A 27,793-nucleotide genomic window follows, 5' to 3' on the forward strand; every position below is an offset into this window, starting at 1 on the left:
AGCTCATATTCATCAGCAATTTCCACTGCCTGTCTGGCCATTGAAACCTTCTGGTTCTCTACATGGGTTCTTACTAATGGAGGGCGGGAGTTTTAAAATTCTTTCAGGAGAATTAGTTCCCTAAGGTTCTCATACATGGCTTCCATCTTTAGTGCCGGTACCCAACAATCAAAATTAATTGTTTTATCATCTCAACTTCTATATAAGTCTGCCCAGATAATATCTGGAGGTTCCGAAATTTCTATCGGTAAGCTTCAGGGACTAACTCATTCACAGCCTTTTTTGCCATCTCATAATCTGCAGAAGCCTCCTCAGAAACCATGGCATAAATTTCATGAGCTCTGCCCATCAAACTGCTTTGCATAAGCAGTGCCCAGCTTTCCTTTGGCCACTTCATCTGTTTGGCTATCTTTTCAAAAGAAATGAAAAATGTCTCTACATCCCTTTCCTGAAATTTAGGGAGGGCTTGCACAAATTTAAACAGCTCTTCACTGGGTCTTGAGCTGGAGACAGATCTTTCCTCACCAGAACTTTCACTGGAGTCAAGACCACTCTTTGATTAAGTTTTAGCTTTCAAATCTGAACTTCCCTTTCTTCTCTCTCTCTTTGCAATTCTAGTTCAAGTTTTTTTATTGTCAATTTTTCCTCAGGTTCAAGCCTTTTCAATTCTTTTTCCTGCTCAAGCTCAAATTATTTTTATTTCCATTGATTTCTCTTTTTCAGGTTCAAGCTGCTTCATCTGTAGCTGAATTTTAGCTAATTCAACTGCATTACCTTCAGCTTTACTTTCTTCTTACAATTTCAATTGGCATGCTAGTACTTCAATTCTGTCTGCTTTTTTAGCTCCTGGTTTTAACTCTAACACCAACAGTTCTGCCAAATCCTTTAGTTTAACCTTGGTTAAGTGTTTCTCATCACTCAGGGATACAACCACCTTCCCCAGAAAAGTCGGGCTTTACTCTATTACACAAGAAGCCTAGTCCTTTTTATTTTTTTTCAATTGTTATTACCCCATTTACAATTGTACGTCGTCAGCATTGGGTTTATCTTTGCAAAAGCGTCCCCAATGAATATGTTACGACTGAGGCAGGAGGAGTTCACTGTTTATTCTAGTCCCACTTCTCCACAGGTCACAACATATTATTTTAGATTTTCCCACTCATCGATACAGTCAATCATATACCCTATCTTTCCCAGAGTAGAACACACTAACCAGGTTTTTTTAATGAACAACAAAATTATCAGTTTATTATAAAAGAATTTTTAATCTAGTAATGAAGTAAAATATAACACACACATCAACATTTTTAGAGTTCCGTTTTTACCTTAGTCCCTACACACACACACACATACATAAATATATACCGGTTAACTGAAAAAAAAAGGATTTTTTAAAATTCAGAGCTGTTACAGGCAAAAAAAAAACACGGGCTCATTTTTGAAGAAAACAGCAGATAAGATCTGCTGTTTCAAAACTGGCATATTGTCTAACTTCTGAGTTCACATGGACAGGTCACTGAGATCTTTTGGAACAGTTCTTATCAGGCGGCGTTGAGTAATTTAGCAGGCTTTCGTCAAAGACAGGAGATGGATCGACACAGTGGACTTCACAGGGTATTTTATTAAATTGCTGGAAAGCGAGCTGGGTTGTGGTCTTTTTTGGAGAATTTTCCAGCAGACCCGACTTTATCAGCTGCTCACTCCAGAAGGTAAAATACACATTGACACACAACCCAAAAAGCTTATGAGTTTTCTGCCCATCCCAGGTGCCGTCTGCTGCTGCTGGGCTTGTCCAATCAAGGGACACTTGTCACCTCTCTGCCCCTGCTTCCAGGGTTTCTGTTCTATCTTTAACTTATGTGCTGTGACAACCAGTAACATTGTTGTCAATCCGGTTCCTTCAGTGTCCTCTTGATGGCTCTTTTTTTTCAAAAACCTGGTCCAACCTTTATTCAGTTTGACTATGAATTCCTTAAAAAAAATATTTTTAACAAAACAGAATCATTTTCACAACACCATTCAGTGCCAGATCTGGCTGGACCATTTAGAACAATTTTGGGTCCAGCTTTCATCCTGCGGAAACTGCTCACTATTCCAGGATTATCCTGGAATGTAAAGATAAACACTGGCTTCTTTTCTGCACTGCACACCGTCATCTTAAACCCCTCTCCCCTATCTCCTCCATCCTCACCTCCAACAATAAATGCGAGGAGCTCATGGACTTCATTGTCACAAAGATCGAGACCATCTGATCAGTTGCTATTGCCATGCTCCACTCTTCCAGGAGCTCACCTGGCCAAACTTCCTAGAATGCTCCCCCTGCCCTAGCTCTGAACTTGCATCTTACTCTGGTTTCTCTCTTATCTCACCTCATGCCCTCTCTAAACTCATCTTGTCCATGAGACCCACCTCCTGCTCCTTCAATTCTGTTTTTTTTTTGTTTTTTTTATTCATTCATGGGTTGTGGGCATCGCTGAATAGGCCAGCATTTATTGCCCATCCTAATTGCCCTTGAGAAGGTGGTTTTATTCATTCATGGGATGTGGGCATCACTGGCCAGGCCAGCATTTATTGCCCATCCCTAATTGCCCTTGAGAAAGTGGTGGTGAGCTGCCTTCTTAACCGCTGCAGTCCATGTGAGGTAGGTAGACCAACAGTGCTGTTAGGAAGGGAGTTCCAGGATTTTGACCCAGCGACAGTGAAGGAATGGCGATATAGTTCCAAGTCAGGATGATGTGTGACTTGGAGGGGAACTTGGTGTTCCCATGCATTTGCTGCCCTTGTCCTTCTAGGTGGTAGAGGTCGCGGGTTTGGAAGGTGCTGTCTAAGGAGCCTTGGTGCGTTGCTGCAGTGCATCTTGCAGCTGGTACACACTGCTGCCACTGTGCGTCGGTGGTGGAGGGAGTGAATGTTTTTGGATGGGGTGCCAATCAAGTGGGCTGCTTTGTCCTGGATGGTGTCGAGCTTCTTGAGTGTTGTTGGAGCTACACCCATCCAGGCAAGTGGAGAGTATTCCATCACACACCTGATTTATGCCTTGTAGATGGTGGACAGTTTTTGGGGAGTCAGGAGGTGAGTTACTCGCCACAGGATTCCTAGCCTCTGACCTGCACTTGTAGCCATGGTATTTATGTGGCTACTCCAGTTCAGTTTCTGGTCAATGCTAGCCCCTAGGATGTTGATATTGGGGGATTCACCATTGAATGTCAAGGGGAGATGGTTAGATTCACTCTTGTTGGAGATAGTCATTGCCTGGCACTTGTGTGGTGCACATTTTACTTGCTATTTATCAGCCCAATCCAGGATATTGTCCAGGGCTTGCTGCATTTCTGCATTCAGTATCGGAGGAGTTGGGAATGGTGCTGAACCTTGTGCAATCAACAGCGAACATCCCCACTTCTGACCTTATGATTGAAGGAAGGTCATTGATGAAGCAGCTGAAGATGGTTGGGCCTGGGACACTACTCTGAGGAACTCCTGCAGTGATGTTCTGGAGCTGAGATGATTGACCTCCAACAACCACAACCATCTTCCTTGCGCAAGGTATGACTCCAACCAGCGGAGAGATTTCCCCCGATTCCCATTGACTCCAGTTTTGCTAGGACTCCTTGATGCCATACTCGGTCAAATGCTGCCTTGATGTCAAGGGCAGTCACTCTCGCCTCATCCTCTTGAGTTCAGCTCTTTTGTCCATGTTTGAAACAAGGCTGTGATGAGGTCAGGAGCTGAGTGGCCCTGGCAGAACCCAAACTGAGCGTCACTGAGCAGCTTATTTCTCAGCAAGTGCCGCTTGATGGCACTGTTGATGACGCCTTCCATCACTTTACTGATGATTGAGAGTAGACTGATGGGGCGGTATTGGTCAGGTTGGACTTGTCCTGCTTTTTGTGTACAGGACATATCTGGGCAATTTTCCACATTACTGGATAGATGCCAGTGTTGTAGCTGTACTGGAAAAGCTTGGCTAGGGGAGGGGCAAGTTCTGGAGCACAGGTCTTCAGTATTATTGCCTGAATGTTGTAAGGCCCATAGCCTTTACAGTATCCAGTGCCTTCAGTCGCTTCTTAATATCGAATTGTCTGAAGACTGGCATCTGTGATGCTGGGGAGATCTGGAGGAGGCCGAGATAGATCATCGACTCAGCTCCTCTAGCTGAAGATTGTTGCAAATGCTTCAGCCTTATCTTTCACACTGGTGTGCTGGGCTCCCTCATCATTGAGGATGAGGATATTTGTGGAGCCACCTCCTCCTGTCTGTTGTTTAATTGTCCACCACCATTCACGGCTGGATGTGGCAGGACTACAGAGCTTAGATCTGATGGCTTAGCTCTGTCTATCGCATTCTGCTTACACAGTTTGGCATGCAAGTCGTCCTGTGTTGGAGCTTCAGCAGGTTGACACCTCATTTTGGTATGAGGTACAGCTCCTGGAATGCCCTCCTGCATTCTTCATTGAACCAGGGTTGGTCTCCTGTGTTGATGGTAATGGTAGAACGGAGGAATATGCCAGGCCACGAGGTTATAGATTGTGGTTGAGTACAATTCTGCTGCTGCTGATGGCCCACAGCACCTCATGGATGCCCAGTTTTGTATTGCTAGATCTGTTCGAAATCTATCCCATTTAGCATGGTGGTAGTGCCACACAACACGATGGACGGTATCTTCAATGTGAAGGCGGGACTTCGTCTCCACAAGGACTGTGCGGTGGTCACTCCTACCAATACTCTCATGGCAGATGCATCTGTGGCACGCAGATTCGTGAGGACGAGGTCAAGTATGTTTTTCCCTCTTGTTGGTTCCCTCACCACCTGCCGCGTACCCAGTCTAGCAGCTATGTCCTTTCGGGCTCGGTCAGTAGTGGTGCTACTGAGCCACTTTTGGTGATGGACATTGAAGTCGCCCACCCAGAGTACATTCTGCACCCTTGCCACCCTCAGTGCTTCCTCAAAGTGGTGTTCAACATGGAGCAGTACTGATTCATCAGCTGAGGGAGGGCGGTAGGTGATAATCAGCAGGAGGTTTCCTTGCCCATGTTTGACCTGATGCCATGAGACTTCATGGAGTCTGGAGTCGATGTTGAGGACTCCCAGGGCAACTCCCTTCTGACTGTATACCACTGTGCCGCCATCTCTGCTGGGTCTGTCCTGCCGGTGGGACAGGACTTACCCAGGGATGTTGATTGCAGTGTCTGGGACATTGCCTGTAAGGTATGATTCCGTGAGTATGACTGTGTCAGGCTGTTGCTTGACTAGTCTGTGGGACATCTCTCCCAACTTTGGCACAAGCCCCCGGATGTTAGTAAGGAGGACTTTGCAGGGTCGACGGGGCTGGGTTTGCCGTTGTCATTTCCGGTGCCTCGATCGATGCCGGATGATCCATCCGGTTTCATTTTTTTTTGTCGACTTTGTAGCAGTTAGATACAACTGAGTGGCTTGCTCGGCCATTTCAAAGGGCATTTAAGAGTCAACCACATGCTTTGGGTCTGGAGTCACATGTAGGCCAGACCAGGTAAGGACAGCAGATTTCCTTCCCTGAAGGACATTAGTGAACCAGATGGGTTTTCACAACAGTCAACAATGATTTCATGGCCATCGTTAGACTAGCTTTTTAATTCCAGATTTATTGATTGAATTCAAATTTCACCTTATGCATTGGTGGGATTCGAACCCATGTCCCCAGAGCAATAACCCTGTGTCTCTGGGTTACTAGTCCAGTACTCCAAAGTCCCTCTGTTCTATAATTTTCAGTATCCTACCATTAAGTGTGTATTCCCTTGCCTTGTTAGCCTTCCCCAAATGCATTGCCTCACAGTTCTCCAGATTGAACTTGATTTGCCACTGTTCTGCCCACCTGACCAGTCCATTGATACCTTCCTGCAGTCTACAGCTTTCTTCTTCACTATCAATCACATGACCAATTTGTATCATCTGCAATCTTCGTAATCATACTCCCCATGCTCAAGTCCAAATCATTGAAATATATCACAAAAAGCAAGGGCAAAGCAAAATACTGCAGATGCTGGAAATCTGAAACAGAAAATTATGGAAATCCTCAGCAGGTTAGGCGGTATCTGTGGAGAGAAAAACAGAATTAACGTTTCAAGTTTGTGACCTTTCATCTTTCTCCACAAAAAGCAAGGGAGCTCGTACTGAGCCCTGCAGAACACAATTGGCAATAGTCTTGCAGTCACAAAAATACCCATCGAGCATTACCCTCTGCTTCCTGCCTCTGAGCCTCCTTTGGATCTAACTTGACACTTTGCTTTGGATCCCATGGGCTTTTACTTTTGTGACCAGTCTGCCATGTGGGACCTTATCAAAAGCCTTTTGTTACAACCAGGTGAGCAATGTGCCTAGGGGTCTTTTGCTATCTTTACCTGGTCTTATTGTAACAGGGTTTAATTTTAAACACACTGTGTTTTGAGCTCCCCTTTTTGTGAATCCTTGTTCACAGTTTCCAATTATAAGGCAAAGAACTGAACACAAACAGGCTTTCATTGGTTTAAAGCAGAAAGAGGAAATTTATGAAAACCTTAAACTTAAACTCTAATACGGTTCATGCCTATGGATATATGACGTGCTCACACTAGCATGCACATGCGATATAAACATGCAGAAAAGAGCAGAAGAAATGATAAGTAGAACAGTTTGAGGCAATATCTTGTTGTTGTTTCCATAGCTCGCTGTAGTCCTTCATTGAAGATATGGTCTTGTGTTGCGTTGGGGCCCAGTACATACGAACATATGTACGAACATACGAATTGGGAGCAGGATTAAGCCACTCGACCCCTTGAGCCTGCTCCACCATTCAATAAGTTCATGGCTGAACTGATTACTGCACATTTCCACCTACCTCTGCCTTAAAAATATTCAAAGACTCTGCTTCCACTGTCTTTTGAGGAAGTGAATTCCAGAGACTCGCGATCCTCTGAGAGAAAAATCTTCTCCTCATCTCTGTCTTAAATGGGCAACCCCTTATTTTTAAACAGTGTTAGTCTTAACCTTGTTCACGTAGGAAATCTTTCTCACTTTTAGTTTCACGTATTTTTACAATATTCAGTTCCATGGGAAGAGATGAAGGCAGGCAGACGGGCAAGGCTGTATTTCTTGCTTCAGTTCCAGGAGAGGTGTTTATTCCATGAGTACATGGTGTTCTCTGAGTTCAAATCCCTTTTGATGGCAGTTCAAATTCAAAAAAAACTCCCAAGCTGCCTGCAGGTTAGTCATGTGACTAGTTCCTTATATGGAACAGTCTCTTCACATCCTTGGTTGGAGGTTCAAATTTCTCTGTCGCAGCCAGTTAGCCATTTGACTAAAACTGGTCTGATCACTTCTGTGTATTGGAGGAACAACTGCTGGATCCCCATTGTTTCAACATTGTCTGTTACCATGGAAATGTCTTTCCAGTCAGAGATTGCAATTTTTAAAGATTTAATGTTCATGTGGTGAAATAATGTGTGCCTCAGTCTTGTCAGGTGGGGGTTTGCCTGACAACTTGTAAAAATCCATATAGACTACATCAAATGCAGTACCCTCATCAACCCTCCTTGTTACCTCCTTAAAAAACTCAACCCTGTTGGTCAAATGTGACCTTCCCTGAACAAATCCATGCTGTCTTTGATTAATCAGTGTCATTCTAAATGAAGATTTATCCTGTCCCTCAGAATCTTTTCAATAATTTTCCCACCATTGACGTTAGGTTTACTGCGCTGTAATTACTCGTTCTATCCCTTTCTCCCTTTTTAAATAATGGTACAATGTTAGCTGTCCTCCAGTCCTCCATATTGGTAATATCACTGGACAAGTAATTCCGAGCCTGGGCCAATGCTTTGGGGACATGGGTTTGAATCTCTCCACGCATATGATGAAATTTGAATTCAATTAATAAATCTGGAATTAAAAAGCTAGTCTAATGATGCCCATAAAACCATTGTTGATTGTTGTTAAAGCCCATCTGGTTCACTAATGCCCTTTAGGGAAGGAAATGTGCCATCCTTACCTGGTCTGGCCTACATTTGACTCCAGAGCCACAGCGATGGAGTCTTAACTGCACTCTGAAATGGCCTAGCAAGCCTCTCTATTCAAGGGCAATTAGGGATGGGCAATAAATGCTGGACTAGCCAATGATGCACACAAACAAATAAAAAAAACACACCTGTAGTCAGAGAGGATTGGAAAATGATGGTTAAAGCCTCCGCTACTACTTTTTCTTGCCAATATTTTTTCATACCCACTCTTTGCATTCCTAATTTACCCCTACACTTGCTCCTATATGTTAATGGTGTGTTGAAAGACAAAGCATTAGTACAGATTAGGTGTTAATACACTGAATATTGAACAGCAGCAAGTGCAAACCTGAAAAAAAACAGTGGGTAAGCAAACTGAACAAATTAAGATGAAATGAAATAAATGCAAAAAAAAGATTGTAAAAAATGTAAAAAAGAATGTTAAAAAAAAGGAAGAAAAAATAACTAAAAATGAAAGTAAAATGGGGGGCTGTCATGCTCTGAAATTATTGAACTCAATGTTCAGTCCGGCAGGCTGTAGTGTGCCTAATCGGTAGATGAGATGCTGTTCTGAAGACTTGTGCTCCAGAACTTGCCACGCCCCCTAGCCAAGCTGTTCCAGTACAGCTACAACACTGGCATCTACCTGGCAATGAGGAATTCTAAAAAAAAAAACAAAATTGCCCAGATATGTCCTCCACACAAAAAGCAGGACACGTCCAACCCAAACAATTACCACCCCATCAGTCTACTCTCAATCATCAGTAAATGTTTGCATTTAGGGCAGCACAGTGGCACAGTGGTTAGCACCGCAGCCTCACAGCTCCAGGGACCTGGGTTCGATTCCAGGTACTGCCTGTGTGGAGTTTGCAAGTTCTCCCTGTGTCTGCGTGGGTTTTCTCCGGGTGCTCCGGTTTCCTCCCACAAGCCAAAAGACTTGCAGGTTGATAGGTAAATTGGCCATTATAAATTGTCACTAGTATAGGTAGGTGGTAGGGAAATATAGGGACAGGTGGGGATGTTTGGTAGGAATATGGGATTAGTGTAGGATTAGTATAAATGGGTGGTTGATGTTCGGCACAGACTCGGTGGGCCGAAGGGCCTGTTTCAGTGCTGTATCTCTAATCTAAAAAAAAATCTAATCTAAAGTGATGGAAGGTGTCATCAACAGTGCCATCAAGCAGCACTTGCTTAGCAATAACCTGCTCAGTGACGCTCAGCTTGGGTTCCGCCAGGGCCACTGAGCTCCTGACCTCATTACAGCCTTGGTTCAAACATGGACAAAAGAGCTGAACTCAAGAGGTGAGGTGAGAGTGACTGCCCTTGACATCAAGGCAGCATTTGACCGAGTATGGCATCAAGGAGCCCGAGCAAAGCTGAGGTCAATGGGAATCAGGGGAAAACCCTCCGCTGGCTGGAGTCATGCCTAGCGCAAAGGAAGATGGTTGTGGTTGTTGGAGGTCAATCGTCTGAGCTCCAGGACATCACTGCAGGAGTTCCTCAGTAGTGTCCTAGGCCCAACCATCATCTGCTGCTTCATCAATGACCTTCCTTCAATCATAAGGTCAGAAGTGGGGATGTTCGCGGATGATTGCACAATGTTCAGCACCATTTGTGACTCCTCAGATACTGAAGCAGTCCGTGTAGAAATGCAGCAAGACCTGGACAATGTCCAGGCTTGGGCTGATAAGCGGCAAGTAACATTCGCGCCACACAAGTGCCAGGCAATGACCATCTCCAACAAGAGAGAAGCTAGACATCTCCCCTTGACATTCTACAGCATTACCATCGCTGAATCCCCCACTATCAACATCCTAGGGGTTACCATTGACCAGAAACTGAACTGGAGTGGCCATATAAATACTGTGGCTACAAGAGCAGGTCAGAGGCTAGGAATCCTGAGGCGAGTAACTCACCTCCTGACTCCCCAAAGCCTGTCCACCATCTACAAGGCACAAGTCAGGAGTGTGATGGAATACTCTCCACTTGCCTGGATGGGTGCAGCTCCAACAACACTCAAGAAGCTCGACATCATCCAGGACAAAGCAGCCCGCTTGATTGGCACCCCATCCAAAATCATTCACTCCCTCCACCACTGACGCACAGTGGCAGCAGTGTGTACCATCTACAAGATGCAATGCACCAAGGCTCCTTAGACAGCACCTTCCAAACCCGCGACCTCTACCAACTAGAAGGACAAGGGCAGCAAATGCATGGGAACACCACCACCTGCAAGTTCCCCTCCAAGTCACACACCATCCTGACTTGGAACTATAATCGCCGTTCCTTCACTGTTGCTGGATCAAAATCCTGGAACTCCCTTCCTAACAGCACTGTTGTATACCTACCCCAAATGGACTGCAGCAGTTCAAGAAGGCAGCTCACCACCACCTTCTCAAGGGCAATTAGGGATGGGCAATAAATGCTGGCCTGGCCAGCGTCGCCCACATCCCATGAATGAATTTTTTAAGAAGACGTCATAGTCTAAGGATACGGGGTAAACCTTTCAGGACTGAGATAAGGAGAAATTTCTTCACCCAGAGAGTGGTGAGCCTGTGGAATTGGCTACCACAGAAAGCAGTTGAGGCCAAATCATTGTATGTTTTCAAGAAGGAGTTAGATATAGCTGTTGAGTCTAAAGGGATCAAAGGGTATGGGGCGAAAGCGGGAACAGATTATTGAGTTGGATGATCAGCCATGATCATAATGAATGGCGGAGCAGGTTTGAAGGGCCGAATAGCCTACTCCTGCTCCTATTTTCGATGTTTCTTTGAATTCCCTTCACTATTGCTGTTTCACTCTTCTTCCTCCCCCCACTATGCAGCTGACCTGCCCATGGTGCCATGGACGTGGCTCTGCCTGCACTCCCGAAAGAAACCATCACTGCTAACGGTATTCACAACTGAATACTGGTTGGAGAGCGAGATGCACTCATGGGATTCCTGCCCTTCTAGTCTGGCCCTCTTGTTCCGTCTGGCGGTCACTCATTCCTTCTCTGCCTGGATATTTTTAAGCTGAGGGGTGACCATCTCCAGAAACATGCTATTCACAAAGCTCTCAGCATCGTGGATGCCCCATAGTGACTGCAGCTGCCACTTGAGTTGCTCTGGCTGAAATTTGCAGCCCATGTAGTTGTCTAGGCCATGGGATATCCCACATGGCTGAGGATGTGCATTCCACGGGCCTGAGGTGCCCTGACTTGTCTTTACTTTCTAGACTATTATCTGGAACCACTTTTCAGCTACTCACCAATCGGCTCCTTCCCTGGTTGTGCCGTCACGATATCTGCTTTACAGATGTTGCTTTTGTTGTCGGAGATTTCACTGGAGGCTCTCTCCCCAACTTTAACTCCTCAGTTGCTGCACTCAGTCTCCACCCAGGTCTGCTGCTACTGTTGGTGAGTCTCTCTGTAATATAAATAAAGTCTCCCTGCTCACCTAATTAATGCCTCTAGATCTCAGCTCTCAAGTCTAGTTGTCTCCCACACCCTCAGACTGCTCTTTGTTTTGTAAAAGACCAGAACATAATGGGCGGCACAGTGGCGCAGTGGTTAGCACCGCAGCCTCACAGCTCCAGCGACCCGGGTTCAGTTCTGGGTACTGCCTGTGCGGAGTTTGCAAGTTCTCCCTGTGTCTGCGTGGGTTTCCTCCGGGTGCTCCGGTTTCCTCCGACCTCCAAAAGACTTGCAGGTTGATAGGTAAATTGGCCATTATAAATTGCCCCTAGTGTAGGTAAGTGGTAGGAGAATGGTGGGGATGTGGTAGAGAATATGGGATTAATGTCGGATTAGTATAAATGGGTGGTTGTTGGTCGGCACAGACTCAGTGGGCCGACGGGCCTGTTTCAGTGCTGTATCTCTAAATAAAAAAAAACATTGCCTCTTCCCTCACTGTGCTGAATTCCCTCACTCATCAAATTCCAAGAGTTCTGTCAAAGCAGTAGTCTATCAAGCTGGACCCCGTACTACAAATGACATCCTATGTGACTGTGACATAGGATCTCTCCTCTCCTCGTTCTTCTCAATCTATTGGCAACCTTTGACACTTTGACTACGCCATCCTCCTTCAACACCTCTCCACTGTCTATCTGGGTGAGACTGCTGTCACCTCGTTCTATTCTTACCTATTTCACCATAGCCAGAGAATCACTTGCAATGGCTTCTCTTACTGCTCCCACACCATCACCCCAACGATCCATCCTTGGCCCTCCCTCCTATTTCTCATCTACATGCTGTGCCTCGATGACATCATCCGAAAACAGATTAGTTTTCACATGTGTGCTGACAACACTCAATTTTACCTCACCACCACCTCTCTCAACTCCTCCACTGTTGCTAAGTTATCAGACTGTTTATCTGACATCCAATAATGGATGAACAGAAATTTCCTTCCTCCCAATTAAATATTGCGAAGACTGAAACTATTGTCTTCAGTCCCTGCTCCAAACTCTGTTCCCCAGTTACTCTCTCCCTAGCAACTGTGGTACACTGAAGCAGACTATTCACCACCTTCCAAACCTGCGACCTCTACCAACTAGAAGGATAAGGGCAGCAAATGCATGGGAACACCACCACCTGCAAGTTCCCCTCCAAGTCACACACCATCCTGACTTGGAACTATATCGCCGTTCCTTCACTGTCGCTGGACTGCAGCAGTTCAAGAAGGCAGCTCACCTCCACCTTCTCAAGGTCAATTAGGGACGGGCAATAAATGGTGGCCTAGCCAGCGATGACCACATCCCATGAATGAATAAAAAAAATCCTTGCTGTCATATTTGACCCCGAAATGAGCTTTCAACCATATATCCACACCATCACTAAGACCACCTATTTCCACCTCTGTAACGTGGCCAGCCTTCACCCCTGCCTCAGCATCTGCTGTTGAAACATTCATGCCTTTGTTACCTATAAACTTGATTATTCAAATGCATTCCTGACTGGTCTCCCACGTTCTAACCTCAGTAAACATGCAGTCATCCAAAACTCTGCTGCCGGTACCCTAACTCACACCCAGGTCTCGTTCTCCTATAACCCCTGTGCTCGCTGACCTACGTTGGCTCCCGGTCAAGCAACATCTTGATTTTAATATTATCATTTGTGTTTCCAAATCCCTCCATGACCTCAACCCTCCGTCTATCTGTTATCTCCTTCAGCTCTACAATCCTCTGAGATATCTGCGCTTATCTAATTCTGGCCTCTTGAGCATCCCTGATTTTAATCACTCCACCGTTGGTGGCTGTGCCTTCAGTTGCCTAAGCCCTAAGCTCCAGAATTCCCTCTCTACACCTCTCTGCCTCTCCACCTGTTTGACCAAGCTTTTGGCTATCTGTGTTAATATTTCATCAAGCTTGATGTGTAATTTTGTTTTATAATGCCCCTGTGAAGCGTGTTGGGACATTAAAGGCGCTATATAAATATTTGTTTTTGTTGTTGTCGTTGGTGTTGAAAGTGTTACTCCATGGCAGGAGGTTTGGTAACCAGAAGGTACAGATTGAAGGCGATTGGCAAAAGAGCCAAGGGAGATGAGAGTGTTTTTACGCAGTGAGTTGTTGTGATCTGACGCATTGCCTGGAATGGTGGTGGATGCAGATGCAATGATAACTTTCAAAGGGATTTGGATATATACGTGAAGTGGAGACATTTGCAGGGCTATGAGGCCTACAAGGGGAATGGGACTAATTGGCCAAAGAGCCAGCACAGTCACGATGGGCCAAATAGCCTCATTCACTGCTGTATCTTTTGCTTGAGAAGAAAGGTAGTTCTGCGCTTTAACGGGTTTGTGATCTCAGTCCTGATCTGTCTGATGGTAAGGATGTTGAGCACAGTATTGGTAAAGACTCTGCACTGATGTTCAGGTCACACAGTACATTGGAAAGACCATGGATTGCTGGGTTCCAACTGACTGACAGAAACACCCCCATAACCAGTGTACAGGATGTTGAGAGTAGTGAGGTCAGGGATAAGGTTACAAGGACGCAAGAGGGCACTGGCAAGCAAGAACTTGGTTTAAAGTGTGTCTACTTCAACGCCAGGAGCATCCGGAATAAGGTGGGTGAGCTTGCAGCATGGGTTGGTACCTGGGATCTCGATGTTGTGGCCATTTCGGAGACATGGGTAGAGCAGGGGCAGGAATGGATGTTGCAGGTTCCGTGATTTAGATGTTTCAGTAAGAACAGAGAAGATGGTAAAAGGGTGGGGGGGGTGTGGCATTGTTAATCAAGGAGAGTATTACAGCGGCAGAAAGGACGTTTGAGGACTCATCTACTGAGGTAGTATGGGCCGAGGTTAGAAACAGGAGAGGAGAGGTCACCCTGTTGGGAGTTTTCTATAGACTTTCGAATAGTTCCAGAGATGTAGAGGAAAGGATAGCGAAGATGATTCTCGACAGGAGCGAGAGTAACAGGGTAGTTGTTATGGGGGACTTTAACTTTCCAAATATTGACTGGAAATACTATAGTTCGAGTACTTTAGATGGGTCAGTTTTTGTCCAGTGTGTGCAGGAGGGTTTTCTGACACAGTATGTAGACAGGCCAACCAGGGGCGATGCCACATTGGATTTGGTACTGGGTAATGAACCCGGCCAGGTGTTAGATTTAGATGTAGGTGAGCACTTTGGTGATAGTGATCACAATTCGGTTAGGTTTACCTTAGCGATGGGCAGGGACAGGTATATACCGCAGGGCAAGAATTATAGCTGGGGGAAAGGAAATTATGATGCGATTAGGCAAGATTTAGGATGCGTAGGATGGGGAAGGAAACTGCAGGGGATGGGCACAATCGAAATGTGGAACTTATTCAAGGAGCAGCTACTGCGTGTCCTTGATAAGTATGTACCTGTCAGGCAGGGAGGAAGTTGTCGAGCGAGGGAGCCGTGGTTTACTAAAGAAGTTGAAGCACTTGTCAAGAGGAAGAAGAAGGCTTATGTTAGGATGAGACGTGTAGGCTCAGTTAGGGCGCTTGAGAGTTACAAGCTAGCCAGGAAGGATCTAAAGGGAGAGCTAAGAAGAGCAAGGAGAGGACACGAGAAGTCATTGCTGGATAGGATCAAGGAAAACCCTAAGGCTTTCTATAGGTATATCAGGAATAAAAGAATGACTAGAGTTAGATTAGGGCCAATCAAGGATAGTAGTGGGAAGTTGTGTGTGGAATCAGAGGAGATAGGGGAAGCGTTAAATGAATATTTTTCGTCAGTATTTACAGTCGAGAAAGAAAATGTTGTCGAGGAGAATACTGAGATTCAGACTACTAGGCTAGATGGGATTGAGGTTCACAAGGAGGAGGTGTTAGCAATTTTGGAAAGTGTGAAAATAGATAAGTCCCCTGGGCCAGATGGGATTTATCCTAGGATTCTCTGGGAAGCCAGGGAGGAGATTGCAGAGCCTTTGTCCTTGATCTTTATGTCGTCATTATCGACAGGAATAGTGCCGGAAGACTGGAGGATAGCAAATGTTGTCCCCTTGTTCAAGAAGGGGAGTAGAGACAGCCCTGCTAATTATAGACCTGTGAGCCTTACTTCGGTTGTGGGTAAAATGTTGGAAAAGGTTATAAGAGACAGGATTTATAATCATCTTGAAAAGAATAAGTTCATTAGCGATAGTCAGCACGGTTTTGTGAAGGGTAGGTCGTGCCTCACAAACCTTATTGAGTTTTTCGAGAAGGTGACCAAACAGGTGGATGAGGGTAAAGCAGTGGATGTGGTGTATATGGATTTCAGTAAGGCGTTTGATAAGGTTCCCCACGGTAGGCTATTGCAGAAAATACGGAAGTATGGGGTTGAAGGTGATTTAGAGCTTTGGATCAGAAATTGGCGAGCTGAAAGAAGACAGAGGGTGGTGGTTGATGGCAAATGTTCATCCTGGAGTTTAGTTACTAGTGGTGTACCGCAAGGATCTGTTTTGGGGCCACTGCTGTTTGTCATTTTTATAAATGACCTGGATGAGGGTGTAGAAGGGTGGGTTCGTAAATTTGCGGATGACACGAAAGTCGGTGGAGTTGTGGATAGTGCCGAAGGATGTTGTAGGGTACAGAGGGACATAGATAGGCTGCAGAGCTGGGCTGAGAGATGGCAAATGGAGTTTAATGCGGAAAAGTGTGAGGTGATTCACTTTGGAAGGAGGTACAGGAATGCAGATTACTGGGCTAATGGGAAGATTCTTGGTAGTGTAGATGAGCAGAGAGATCTTGGTGTCCAGGTACATAAATCCCTGAAAGTTGCTACCCAGGTTAATAGGGCTGTTAAGAAGGCATATGGTGTGTTAGCTTTTATTAGTAGGGGGATCGAGTTTCGGAGCCACGAGGTCATGCTGCAGCTGTACAAAACTCTGGTGAGGCCGCACCTGGAGTATTGTGTGCAGTTCTGGTCACCACATTATAGGAAGGATGTGGAAGCTTTGGAAAGGGTGCAGAGGAGATTTACTAGGATGTTGCCTGGTATGGAGGGAAGGTCTTACGAGGAAAGGCTGAGGGACTTGAGGTTGTTTTCGTTGGAGAGAAGGAGGAGAGGTGACTTAATAGAGACATATAAGATAATCAGAGGGTTAGATAGGGTGGATAGTGAGAGTCTTTTTCCTCGGTTAGTGATGGCAAACACGAGGGGACATAGCTTTAAGTTGAGGGGTGATAGATATAGGACAGATGTTAGAGGTAGTTTCTTTACTCAGAGAGTAGTAGGGGCGTGGAACGCCCTGCCTGCAACAGTAGTAGACTCGCCAGCTTTAAGGGCATTTAAGTGGTCATTGGATAGACATATGGATGAAAATGGAATAGTGTTGGTCAGATGGTTTCACAGGTCGGCGCAACATCGAGGGCCGAAGGGCCTGTACTGCGCTGTAATGTTCTAATAACTCTGGAAGGTTTTGTGTTGTCCTGAGCCACCCAGACCAGGAGTGGCCCAGGTTAGCCCCTGGTTTATGAGGAGGGTTGTGGCGATTAGACCCTTGACTTAGTGAGATGGGAAATCGTCAAAGCAATCCCACTGCTGATCCCTGTACCTTGAGTGACTGGTGCAAACTGCTTGATCAGACTGTAAGGTCCCCACAGTAGAATAGTTACAGAACAGATGTTCTTTGGAATCCCATTCTGTTCCCACCTAGAAAGAATGAATTTGTATTTATACAGCGCCTCTAGCAACCTCAGGACATCCCAAAAGGCTTTATAGCCAATTAAGTACCTTTGTAGTGTAGTGATTGTTGTAATGTAGGAAATGTATCAGCCAGATTGTGCACATGAAGATGCCACAAGTGGAAATGTGTTGTATAACCAGGTAATTTTTTCAGTGTTGTTGGTTGAGGGATAAATATTGGCCAGGAGCAACAGGGATATCTCCCCTGCTCTTCAAATAGTGGCTGTGGGATCTTTTACATCCAACTGAGAGGGCAGACAGGGCCTCAATTTAACATCTCATCCAAAAGATGGCACCTCCAACAATGCAGCACTCCCTCAGTACCGGAGTGCAAGCCTGGATTACTGGCTTAATTCCCCAGTCAGGATCTGTTCTGTCAGAGGAGGAGAGTGGGGGGAAGCCAGGCATTGCTCAGTTGACTCTTACAGATGTTGTTCTAAGTGTTAATCAGTAAAGATATTTTTTTTTCTTCTTTTTTGTGATCCAGGACAAGACCAGTGGATACACGCTGGCCCACTAAACAATGAGTATATGGACCAAAGCTTCCAGCACTTGAACGGGATTCTGAACCTCCCTCCATCAGATGTGGCTGCAAAGGAGGCTCACCGTAACTCTCAGCTGGTCGGTAAACAGCTGGAATTGTGGGTGTACGAGAGCCTGGGCAAGTTCTGGTTAGCTTCTGACACCTGTGCAGTGGAACCTTCACCATGCCCGGTACTGCCACCCTGTCAAAAGACTGTCTGGAGTTCGCTATCAGATGACCCTAAATCTGAACTGGGACCAGTCAAAGGTGACGGGCGTCTGAGGTAGCATAGGTGATCAGGGGGAGGGTGGTACGCAGGAGTCAACCTGGCAGAAAGAAACCTACCTGTGAACTGGCGTGTCAATCTAGTGTTTTGTCACTGGTAGACACAGAAGTGACGGCGATGTTTTAATAAGATTGAGCATTTAACGCATAGAGTTCAAGAGGAAGGAGAAGCAATTGGCTATGAATACCCTGCATCACAAAGTTGTCCCAGTCCAATGCAGTGGGAGTTTGGCGGGAGTTCAACTGAGGTGTCAGTCCTCGGCACATGGTGGCTGCAAAAGGGAATGTAGGATAGCGGTCCCTGGTTGAATGACCATCTGAGTTGAAGCTGGGGGGAGCCCCAGCATTCCTGGTTTCACCTGACTGCCTCTGGAATCTTTGTTTCTCCGCACTTTTGCTGGCGTGGTTGAATTTGAGCAAACTGTCACTGGGTGGAATGAAATGAAGTGATTCAATAATTTGAAAGCCATCATCACTGCCCTCAGAGGGAGAGACCAACTAACTTGAGATGTTAAAGGTTTACTAACTATGGCTGCAACTTCAGAACTCTTTATAAAGACTTATTGTTTTTGAAAAAAATATTGTCTTCAGTTTTTGCTCAAGCAGCGCAATGTTTGTACTGGGGAATGGAGCACTTTCCATTTCAGGCATCTACTGTCCCATCAAACGCCCCCAGAGCAGCTACAGCATGGGTTAGATACAGAGTAAAACTCCCTCTACACTGTCCCAACATTAAAACTCCTGCCCAATCTCAGAAGTGCGCTCTCCAGTGTAGGTGTATGATTTTTATTTTCATCTTCCACCAGCCATTCTGAGGGAGATTGCCAGTGCAGTGATGAATTAACAAATAAAGAAGGAACTTGGTTCTATTTGGCCTGATCACTTCTGCAGGATGTCATAAGCAGCTTAACATCCGTTCAATTGTGCTTGAAATCCAGTCAATTTTATGACTCACTGAACAGAAATAACCAAACAGAGGAGGATGTAAAAACAGTGAAAATTGATTCTTAAAAGAGCCTGGTCATCTCAGATTAATGTTTGGTCAGTTGGGGCACTAGTGAGCCTCAGTACCCCTGGAGTCAGCAAAGGAAAATCCTTCCAGATTTCCCACTCTCAATCTCGAACCAGTGACCCCTATTGGGAAGGACATGGGTGGCCTTAAGGTGGAGGCAGGATTGGGTTCATCTGCAAGGTTTTCTGTGCTTGAAAAACCTTCTGACACTCACTGTCTTGGCTGATAAAGAATAACCACTTTTGCAAGGAACAGATTTAAGACAAAATGACAAAAAAATGGGGGTCAGGGTAGGGAATGAGCCGAATTTCTTTATGCAGTGAGTTGTGATCTGGAATGTGCTGTCTGAAAGGGCAGTGGAAGCAGATTCAGTAGCAGCTCTCTAAAGGACATTGGATAATACTTGAAAGGGAAACATTTGTGGGTTTATGGGGAAAATGCGGGGAAGTGGGTCTAATCGGCTAGCTCTTTGAAAGAGCTGGCAAGAGCACGGCCTCCTTTGGTACTGTGTCCCATCAGAGTACCCCAGTAAAGGAGGACATTAACTTTCTTGAAAATATTTTTCACTGTGGAATAGTTGGCACAAAAGTTAATTTTCATTTGAGAAACTTATGAAGTGATAGTGCTTCCTGTATCATTGCAGCATCCTGGCTGACCTCAATCCCTCATTCTACCAATAGCTCATTGAAAAGTCCTTCATTTAATTTTACTATCAATGATTACCTGGGCAACTTGTTTTGATGAGAACAGTACCTAATTACATTGTATAGTTTCTGTAATATATAAAATGTTATGTATATAGTGTATAGTTTATTTCACTATTATTACATTATTACGTGACCAAACACCTTCCCTGCTTCAGCTGTCAAGATCTGTATCTTGCTCCTTTATCCTGCCCTTCAACACCCGCAGAGAAATGGAGAATTCATATTTTTTTCAAAAATAAAGTGTACACTGTATCAGTAGCTAAAACATAATTATTTCACTCACTGAGTTCAGTGCGAATCCACTTGAATAACATCCTCACTTACTGCTGGAATCTGCCATTTCCCAGTATTCCTATATGACATCGAATTTTCAGCACAGACGCGGGTCATTTGGCCCCAACCGATCCTGCTGGCATTGATGCTCCGCCAAACCTCCTTCCACCCCTCTTCATCTCATCTCTACAGCATATTCTTCAGATCCTTTCTCTTCATGTTTTTCTAGCTTCCCCTTAAATGCATCTATACTATTCACCTCAACAACAACTAATGGTCACGAGTTCCACATTCTAATCACTCTCTGGGTAAAGAAGTTTCTTCTGAATTCTGTCTTGGATTTATCGATGACTATCTTACAACAACTTGCATTTATATAGTGCCTTTAACGTAATGGAACATCCTAAGGCACTTTACAGGAGCATTATAAAATAAAGTATAACACTGAGTCACCATAGGAGCATTAGGTCAGATGGCCAAAAGCTTGATTAAAGAGCTGGGTTTTAAGGAGCATCTTAAAGGAGGAATGCGAGGTAAAGAGGTATAGGGAGGGTATTCCAGAGCTTGGGTCCTTAGCAACTGAAGGCACGACCACCAATGACAAAGGAAATCGGGGATGCTCCAGAGGTCAGAATTAGATGAGTGCAGGAATCTCAGAGGGTTGTGGGACTGGAAGAGATTACAGACATAGACAGGGGACGAGGCTATAGTGGGATTTGGAAATAACAATGAGAATTTTAAAATCAGGACATTGCTTGACCAGGAGCGAGCACAGGGGTGATAGGGGAACGGGACTTGGTGCGAGTTAAGACATGGGCAGCAGAGTTTTAGATGACCTCATGGTAACGTAGAGTAGAATGAGAGTAGACATATATATATATATTTATAAATAACTTTGATATATTTATAGTTGTACAGCTTCAGAATACAGGCACAGTAAAACACATTGCATTTTTTATCCTCCTTAAATAAATTATTTTGCAACTTGCACTGATGAACCTGTTCAGATTTATCAATTCAGTGGCTGAGCCATCAGACCCAGGATGCCTGGTTCAATCTCTGAGTTAATTATTGTTGGGGTGGCAGCAACCAAGCCTCAAGACTACAGACCTTTACAGGCAGCTACCAAGAAGACAGATCAAGGTCCTCTTCGGCCTACTGGAACCAGAGAAGCAAGCCTGAATTGTGCACGTGGCCCCAGCGAGGACTCCAAGACTTTAACTTAAATTAAGGACTTTGCAACCCGGTATTTGAATTCCATTTATTACAGACTTTACTTCAACCTCCCAACTCTTTTTCTCCCCCTTGTATCTTTTTGTGTTGTGTGTGTATGGCTCTCGTATGCATGTGAGCATAGATGCATTACGTATTTTAGTAATTTTAACAGGTTCAGAGTGATGAGGTTAATAAACTTACATCTTTCCAGTTTAAACCCAAGAAAACCTGTCTGATTGGTTCATTTGCAATTGTAATTACAGTAACAGGAGCAAGTGCTCACTGAGTTGGTAAGTTAAACCACTGTGTTTAAAAAGATAACCTCTGTTACGGCCAAACCAGAGAAAGGGTGAAAGGGCAGCCTGAGACCCCTTCCTCACCTACTCGTAACAGAAATGTGGGTGCTCTAGTCTGACATTGGACCCACAGACAAATGGGAAATTGGAAGTGGGAAATCAAATTGATCCCAATCAAAAAAAAAAGAAAAGACTTCAATACAGGTTTTCTTGTAGCTTGTGTTGCTCGAATACTAACATGTCCACATCCGAAGCCAGTACCTCACCCGAGCCAGGGTGAAGTAACTTGGGATATGTTAAAGCATTATCTATGGAAGAGTTGAGGAATATGGCTGAGCAGTGTGGGATCACTTTCCGTGCAAAAGCTAGGAAATCCGAACTCCTAAGACTTGTGGCCAACCATTTTTCCCTCGAACCCAAAGGGTCAGAGGCAGAGCTAGAATTAGACTTTGACAGGATAAGGTAGCAAAAATACAATTCGATCAGATGAAACTCGAATTGGAATTCCAGAGAGAAGAGAAGGAAAAAGAGAGAGAGAGAGAAGAGAAAGAAAAAGAGAGACAGGAGAGAGAAAGAGTAAGAATTTTCCAGAAGGAGCAGGAGGAAAAGGAGCTACGCCGGCTTGAATTAACTAGGGGGCGACAGAATAACCCCAGTGAAAGCATGGCCAATATGGAGGCTACAATTAACTTAGGGCCATTTGCTGAGCTTTTAAAATTCTCCCAATCGATCCCAACGTTAAATGAGAGAAGCACTTTTTGTAACTTTTGAAAAGCTTGCAAGGCAGTTAAAATGGCCAGCCGAGAGCTGCTGCAAAGCAAGCTAGCCGGAAAAGCCCATGAGGTTTATTCCCTGTTGCCCAATGAAAGTCCATCAAATTATGAATTGACTAAAAATACTATCCTCAGGGCATATGAGCCAGTACCGGAAGCATACCGCCAGAAATTCTGAACCCTGCGGAAACAAGCTGCTCAAACTTACTTGGAGTTTGAGAGAAGTAAGCAGCTGGCTTTTGACCAGTAGTTGCAGGTTCTTAAAGTACAGCCCACATATGAGAACCTCAGAGTGGTGATTCTTCTCGAGGAATTTAAAAACTCCCACTCTCCATAAAGACCCTTGTGGAGGATCAAGAAGTACACAGAGCGAGGCAAGCCGCAGTTCTGGCTGATGAGTTCACTCTCATTTACCAGTCGGTTCCCCAGGGGAAAACTTCCTGATCACCCCCACAACACCAAAAAGAGTAAGAGGTGGGAGGGTGGTAGGAGCCCAAACAGTCCTCAGAGAGAAAGAAAAGCGGGACACACAAGGGACGCTCCTCAAGCCATAAAGGATAGTGCTGAAAGTCGGAGTGAGACCCGAAGATTTGTGTGTTTCCACTTTCACAAGGCAGGTCACCTCAGAACTGACTGCTGGAAAATATGGGAAGAGCCTGTATGGTTAATCAGGGCACACCCGCCCAGTGCAGGAGATCGGACCCTGATGGAAAGCACAGCAGAACAAGCAGCAGCAATAAGACCCAGAAAAAATACTGCTGTGTGTGCAGGAAAATATAATAGGATCCCTGAAGGCTGTTAGGATTTTGTATCCAAAGGAAGAGTAAACCCATACCCCTCGAGTGGGGCAAGCAAGCCCATAGTAATCCTCAGGGATACAGGGGCCACCAGATCCCTTTTGCTGGGAAAAGGCCTGACCTTTCCCCCAGAGAGTGCAGTAAATAGCAGAATGGTGGTGACTGGTATTGAGCCAGCGGCGCTTGAGATGGCTTGGCCATGTGAGCCACATGGAAGATGGCAGGATCCCCAAAGACACATTGTAAAGCGAGCTCGTCACTGGTATCAGACCCACCGGCCGTCCATATCTCCGCTTTAAAGACGTCTGCAAACGCGACATGAAGTCCTGTCACATTGATCACAAGTCGTGGGAGTCAGTTGCCAGTGATCGCCAGAGCTGGCGGACAACCATAAAGGCGGGGCTAAAATGTGGCTAGTCGAAGAGACTTAGCAGTTGGCAGGAAAAAAGACAGAAGCGCAAGGGGAGAGCCAACTGTGTAACAGCCCCGACAACCAATTTTATCTGCAGCACCTGTGGAACAGTCTGTCACTCTAGAATTGGCCTTTATAGCCATTCTAGGCGCTGCTTCACAAACCACTGACCACCTCCAGCCATTGTCTCTCAAGACAAGGAGGCCAAAGAAAGAAGAAGGCATTGGAGGGCAGTTTACACCCATACCTTTACATCAAGTGCACTTGAAGTGCAACCTAGTTTTGGGTCTGGTGACCATAGGGATTGTCCCTAGTTTGCCCGTGGACAAGGTTGACCTGCTCCTAGGTAATGATCTGGCAAGGGTGAAGGTGGTAGCTTCCCCGGTGATAGTAGAGAGACCGAAAGAGGTCAGAGAGACAGGGCAGTGGCAGGAGACAGTCCCCCTGATTGTATAGTGACTCAGGCCATGGCCAAACCAGCTCCCTCAGAGGAGACTGAATTGCCACTGCAGACAGATGACCATGCTATCTGGTTGTCTGAAACTTTCTTTGGAAAGTTAGAAGACCCAGGGAATGGATTAAATGAATCTTTCCTAGTTGAGGCTCAGCAAGCTGACCCAGTATTGAGAAAGATAGCACAGGCTGCCCAAACTGAAAGAATGAGGTTTTAAAGAATGAGGTGCTGATGAGAAAGTGGAGCTCTCCACACAGACCGGAGGGCAAAGAGTGGACAATCATTCACCAGTTAGTGGTGCCGTAGAGATACCGGAGAGAAATATTAAGAATGGCCCATGAGTTGACAATGGCATATCGTTGTATGAAAAACCAAAGCCCGCATAAGACAGCAGTTTGACTGGCCAGAACTCCACAAAGATTTGGTGGAGTTCCGTAGGAGTTGCCACATGTGCCAGACTGAGGGAAAGCCACAACCTGTAGTGAAGACTGGACCCCTAAGTCCTGTACCGGCGTTTGGGAAACCCCCCAGCAGAGAGTCATAGCACAGAACAGGCCCTTCGGCCCATCGTGTCTGTGTCGGCCATCAAGCACCTAACTATTCTAATCCCATTTTCCAGCACTTTAGCTCGTAGCCTTGTATGCTATGGCGTTTCAAGTGCTCATCTAAATACGACTTGTATTTGGTGAATTGTGAGGGACCCCTGCCGAGAGCAAAAGGGGACAGACGCGCACAAGTCTGGCAGAGAGATAGGAAGGGGACAAAAAAGACAAAGAGGACAGGTTAAAGGAGGGCTGGGAGGATTCCCAAATGAAAATCCCTAGTGTCTGGTCAGCCAACCCTACATCCTTCTACGAAAATGCAGACAAAAGAAACACCCTACCAGGGCTGCTAACAGCATTTGCAGAAACCTGCAGGGACAAGGAAAGTCCCCAAGAGGGCAGAGAAACAGTAAAGGTGATGCCTCACCTAGTCAAAGTGCTGCAGGTGAGTACAGTGGAATCTGGAGAAGTACCTGTAAGCAGGAATATCGCAGAGGACATAGGGGAGATTAGCAAAGAATCTACCCCCAGTCAGGAGAAAAAGGAAACAACAACGCACTGAATTGAGCAGTACTGGCATGACTCACCAGAACATTGAAAATGAGGTCAGAGTAGATCCGCCCACGACAGACAGTGAGGATCAGAGCTCCAACCAAAGCTAATTAAATCCAACAATCTCCCTGCAGACCCTAACAAGAACAAAGGCACCCGAGATTATTATGGAAATTTGCAGACGCCAAGCTCCCCTAAAAACCACATGTTTATTGGGATGCCCATTCCCAGCTTATTACCAGCTGATACAAAAGAAACTTTAAACCCAATGGGCAACACCTAACCATCTCAGACCCAGCTCAAGGGAATAGGGCAGTTTAAAGCAGCATGACTGCAGGAAAAAAAAACAGGCTGAAACAATTTTAAGAATTCTGAATGGATGAGAATTAATGAAAGAAATGCATGTGTGTTTTCTTGTATTTTCACTTCTTTCTAACCTGTAATGAAATGCTCCCCAGTATCGCATTTTATTTGGCATGGTACGGAGGTGTGATGGAAACCACACATGCCAAATGGAAATATTAATTTTGTCATATGGAACACAGCTTGAAACTTTTTACTGGACATTACAAATGACTTTTAAAAAGCAGAACTGAACAGCTAAAGATGGCCACACACATTTGCATATGAGAAGACAACAGCTGGCTGAGAGACAGAGGTAAGTTACCTAGTCTAGCTGGAACAATGGGGGTGCTCCCTGATTCAATTAGCGAGTTGGGTTTTGTCAATAGTGGTGATCAAAAGCCGTCGATACCCTTTGACGTTGAAAGAGTGAAACCATCCCCTCCCCCAACCAAGTATGTCTGAAGGACTCTGAAGTTCAGACTACCCTTCAGGAACTCCTCTTTTCAAACAAAGAGGTGGTGACATGACATACCTGCTAGTGTAGCACTGAACTTGAGAATTGTGCCTCAGAGTGAAAAAGAGACGGTAACTGAAGAAAGCATCTCTCTCTCTCTTTCTCCAACAAAGTCCCAGGAAAACCACGGTGGCAGCAACCAAGCCAAGACTGCAGACCTTTACAGGCGACTACCAAGAAGACAGATCAAGGCCCTCTTCGGCCTTCTGGAACCAGAGAAGCAAGCCTGAATTATGCACTTAACTTAAATTAAGGACATTACAACCCAGTATTTGAATTCCATTAATTACAGACTTCAACATCCCAACTCTTTCTTCCCCTCTGTATCTCTGTGTGTGCCTCTTGCATGCATGTGAGTGTGTGTATGCATCGCGTATTTTAGTAATTTTAACCCATTTAGAGTGATAAGGTTAATAAACTTACATCTTTCTTGTTTAAACCAAGAAAACCTGTCTGGTTCATTTGCAATTGTAATTACAGTAACAGGAGCAAGTGCTCACTGAGTTGGTAGGTTAAACCACTGTGTTTAAAAAGATAAATTCTGTTACGGCCAAACTAGAGAAGGGCGAAAGGGGAGCCTGAGACCCCTTCCTCATCTGGTCGTAACACTGGAAGCTATTATTAAAGAAGTCTTAACATTGCACTTGGAAAAGCATAGTATGATTAGAACAAATCAGCATGGCTTTACTAAAGGGAGATAAAAACAAGAAATGCTGGAACCACTCAGCAGGTTTGGCAGCATCTGTGAAAAGAGAAGCAGAGTTAACGTTTCGGATCAGTGACCCTTCTGCAGTTCCGAAGAAGGGTCACTGACCCGAAACGTTAACTCTGCTTCTCTTTTCACAGATGCTGCCAGACCTGCTGAGTGGTTCCAGCATTTCTTGTTTTTATTTCAGATTTCCAGCATCTGCAGTATTTTGCTTTTACTAAAGGGAGATCCTGTTTGACAAATTTATTATAGTTCTTTGAGGATGTAACTAGTAGGGTAGATAAAGGGGAACCAGTAGATGTAGTATACCTGGATTTCCAAAAGGCATTCGGTAAGGTGCCACGTAAAAGATTAATAGGCAAGATAAGGGCTCATGGTGTTGGTGGTAATATATTAGCATGGATAGAGGATTGGTTAACAGACAGGAAGCAGAGAGTGGGCATAAATGGGGCATTTTCAAGTTGGCAGGCAGTGAATAGTTGGGTGCCGCAAGGATCAGTGCTGGGACCTCAGCTATTTACACTTTATATTAATGACTTGGATGAAGAGACAGAGAGTAATGTATCTAAGTTTGCTGATGATACAAAGCTGCGGGCAGGACATAGGCTGCAAAGAGATCGTCAGGTTAAGTGAGTGGGCAACAGGATGACAAGTGGAGTATAATGTAGGGAAGAGTGAATTTGCTCACTTTGGTCACAAAAATACAAAAGCAGAATCTTTTTTAAAAGGTGTGAAACTGGTAAGTGTTGACGTTCGGAGAGACTTGGGGTACTTGTACAAGGAACGCACAAAGTTAACATGCAGGTGCAGCAGGGGATTGGAGTACACGAATAAAGAAGTCTTACTAAAATTGTACAGTGCCTTGGTGAGACCGTACCTGGAGTACTGTGTGCAGTTTTGGTCTCCACATTTAAGAAAGGATATACTTGCACTGGAGGCGGTGCAGTGAAGATTTACTAAATTGGCCCCTGGAATGAGGGGGTTGTCCTTTGATAGGCTGAGTAAATTGGGTCTATAGTCTCTGGAGTTTCGAAGAATGAGTGGCGATCTAATTGAGACATACAAAATTCTGAAAGGGCTTGATAGGGTAAAAGCTGAGAGATTGTTTCCACTGGTTAGGGAATCTAAAACACAGGGGCACAGTCTCAGGATAAGGGGCCGATCATTCAGGACTGAGCTGAGGAGAAATTACTACACTCAAAGGGTTGTGAATCTTTGGAATTCTCTAGCTTAGAGGGTTGTGGATGCTCCATTGATGAATA

The 27,793-nt window shown here is 45.1% G+C and overlaps 1 protein-coding gene across 2 annotated transcripts in view; it reads left to right on the top strand.

The window, feature by feature from the left end:
* xylt2 (xylosyltransferase II) overlaps positions 1–19,921 on the top strand; it is a 338,683-nt gene extending 318,762 nt beyond the window's left edge. Inside the window, exon 11 of one of the 2 annotated variants that reach the window (XM_068057773.1) lies at positions 17,610–19,920. In XM_068057773.1, the coding sequence (XP_067913874.1) occupies positions 17,610–17,932 (323 nt within the window). In that variant the 3' untranslated portion in view covers positions 17,933–19,920. Of the gene's footprint in view, positions 1–17,609 lie in introns of both variants that reach the window. The other variant, XM_068057774.1, reaches the window with a different exon arrangement.
* The last annotated feature ends 7,872 nt before the right edge of the window (positions 19,922–27,793 follow it).

This window comes from Heterodontus francisci, chromosome 26, assembly GCF_036365525.1.
Source record: "Heterodontus francisci isolate sHetFra1 chromosome 26, sHetFra1.hap1, whole genome shotgun sequence".
Lineage (NCBI taxonomy): Eukaryota > Metazoa > Chordata > Chondrichthyes > Heterodontiformes > Heterodontidae > Heterodontus > Heterodontus francisci.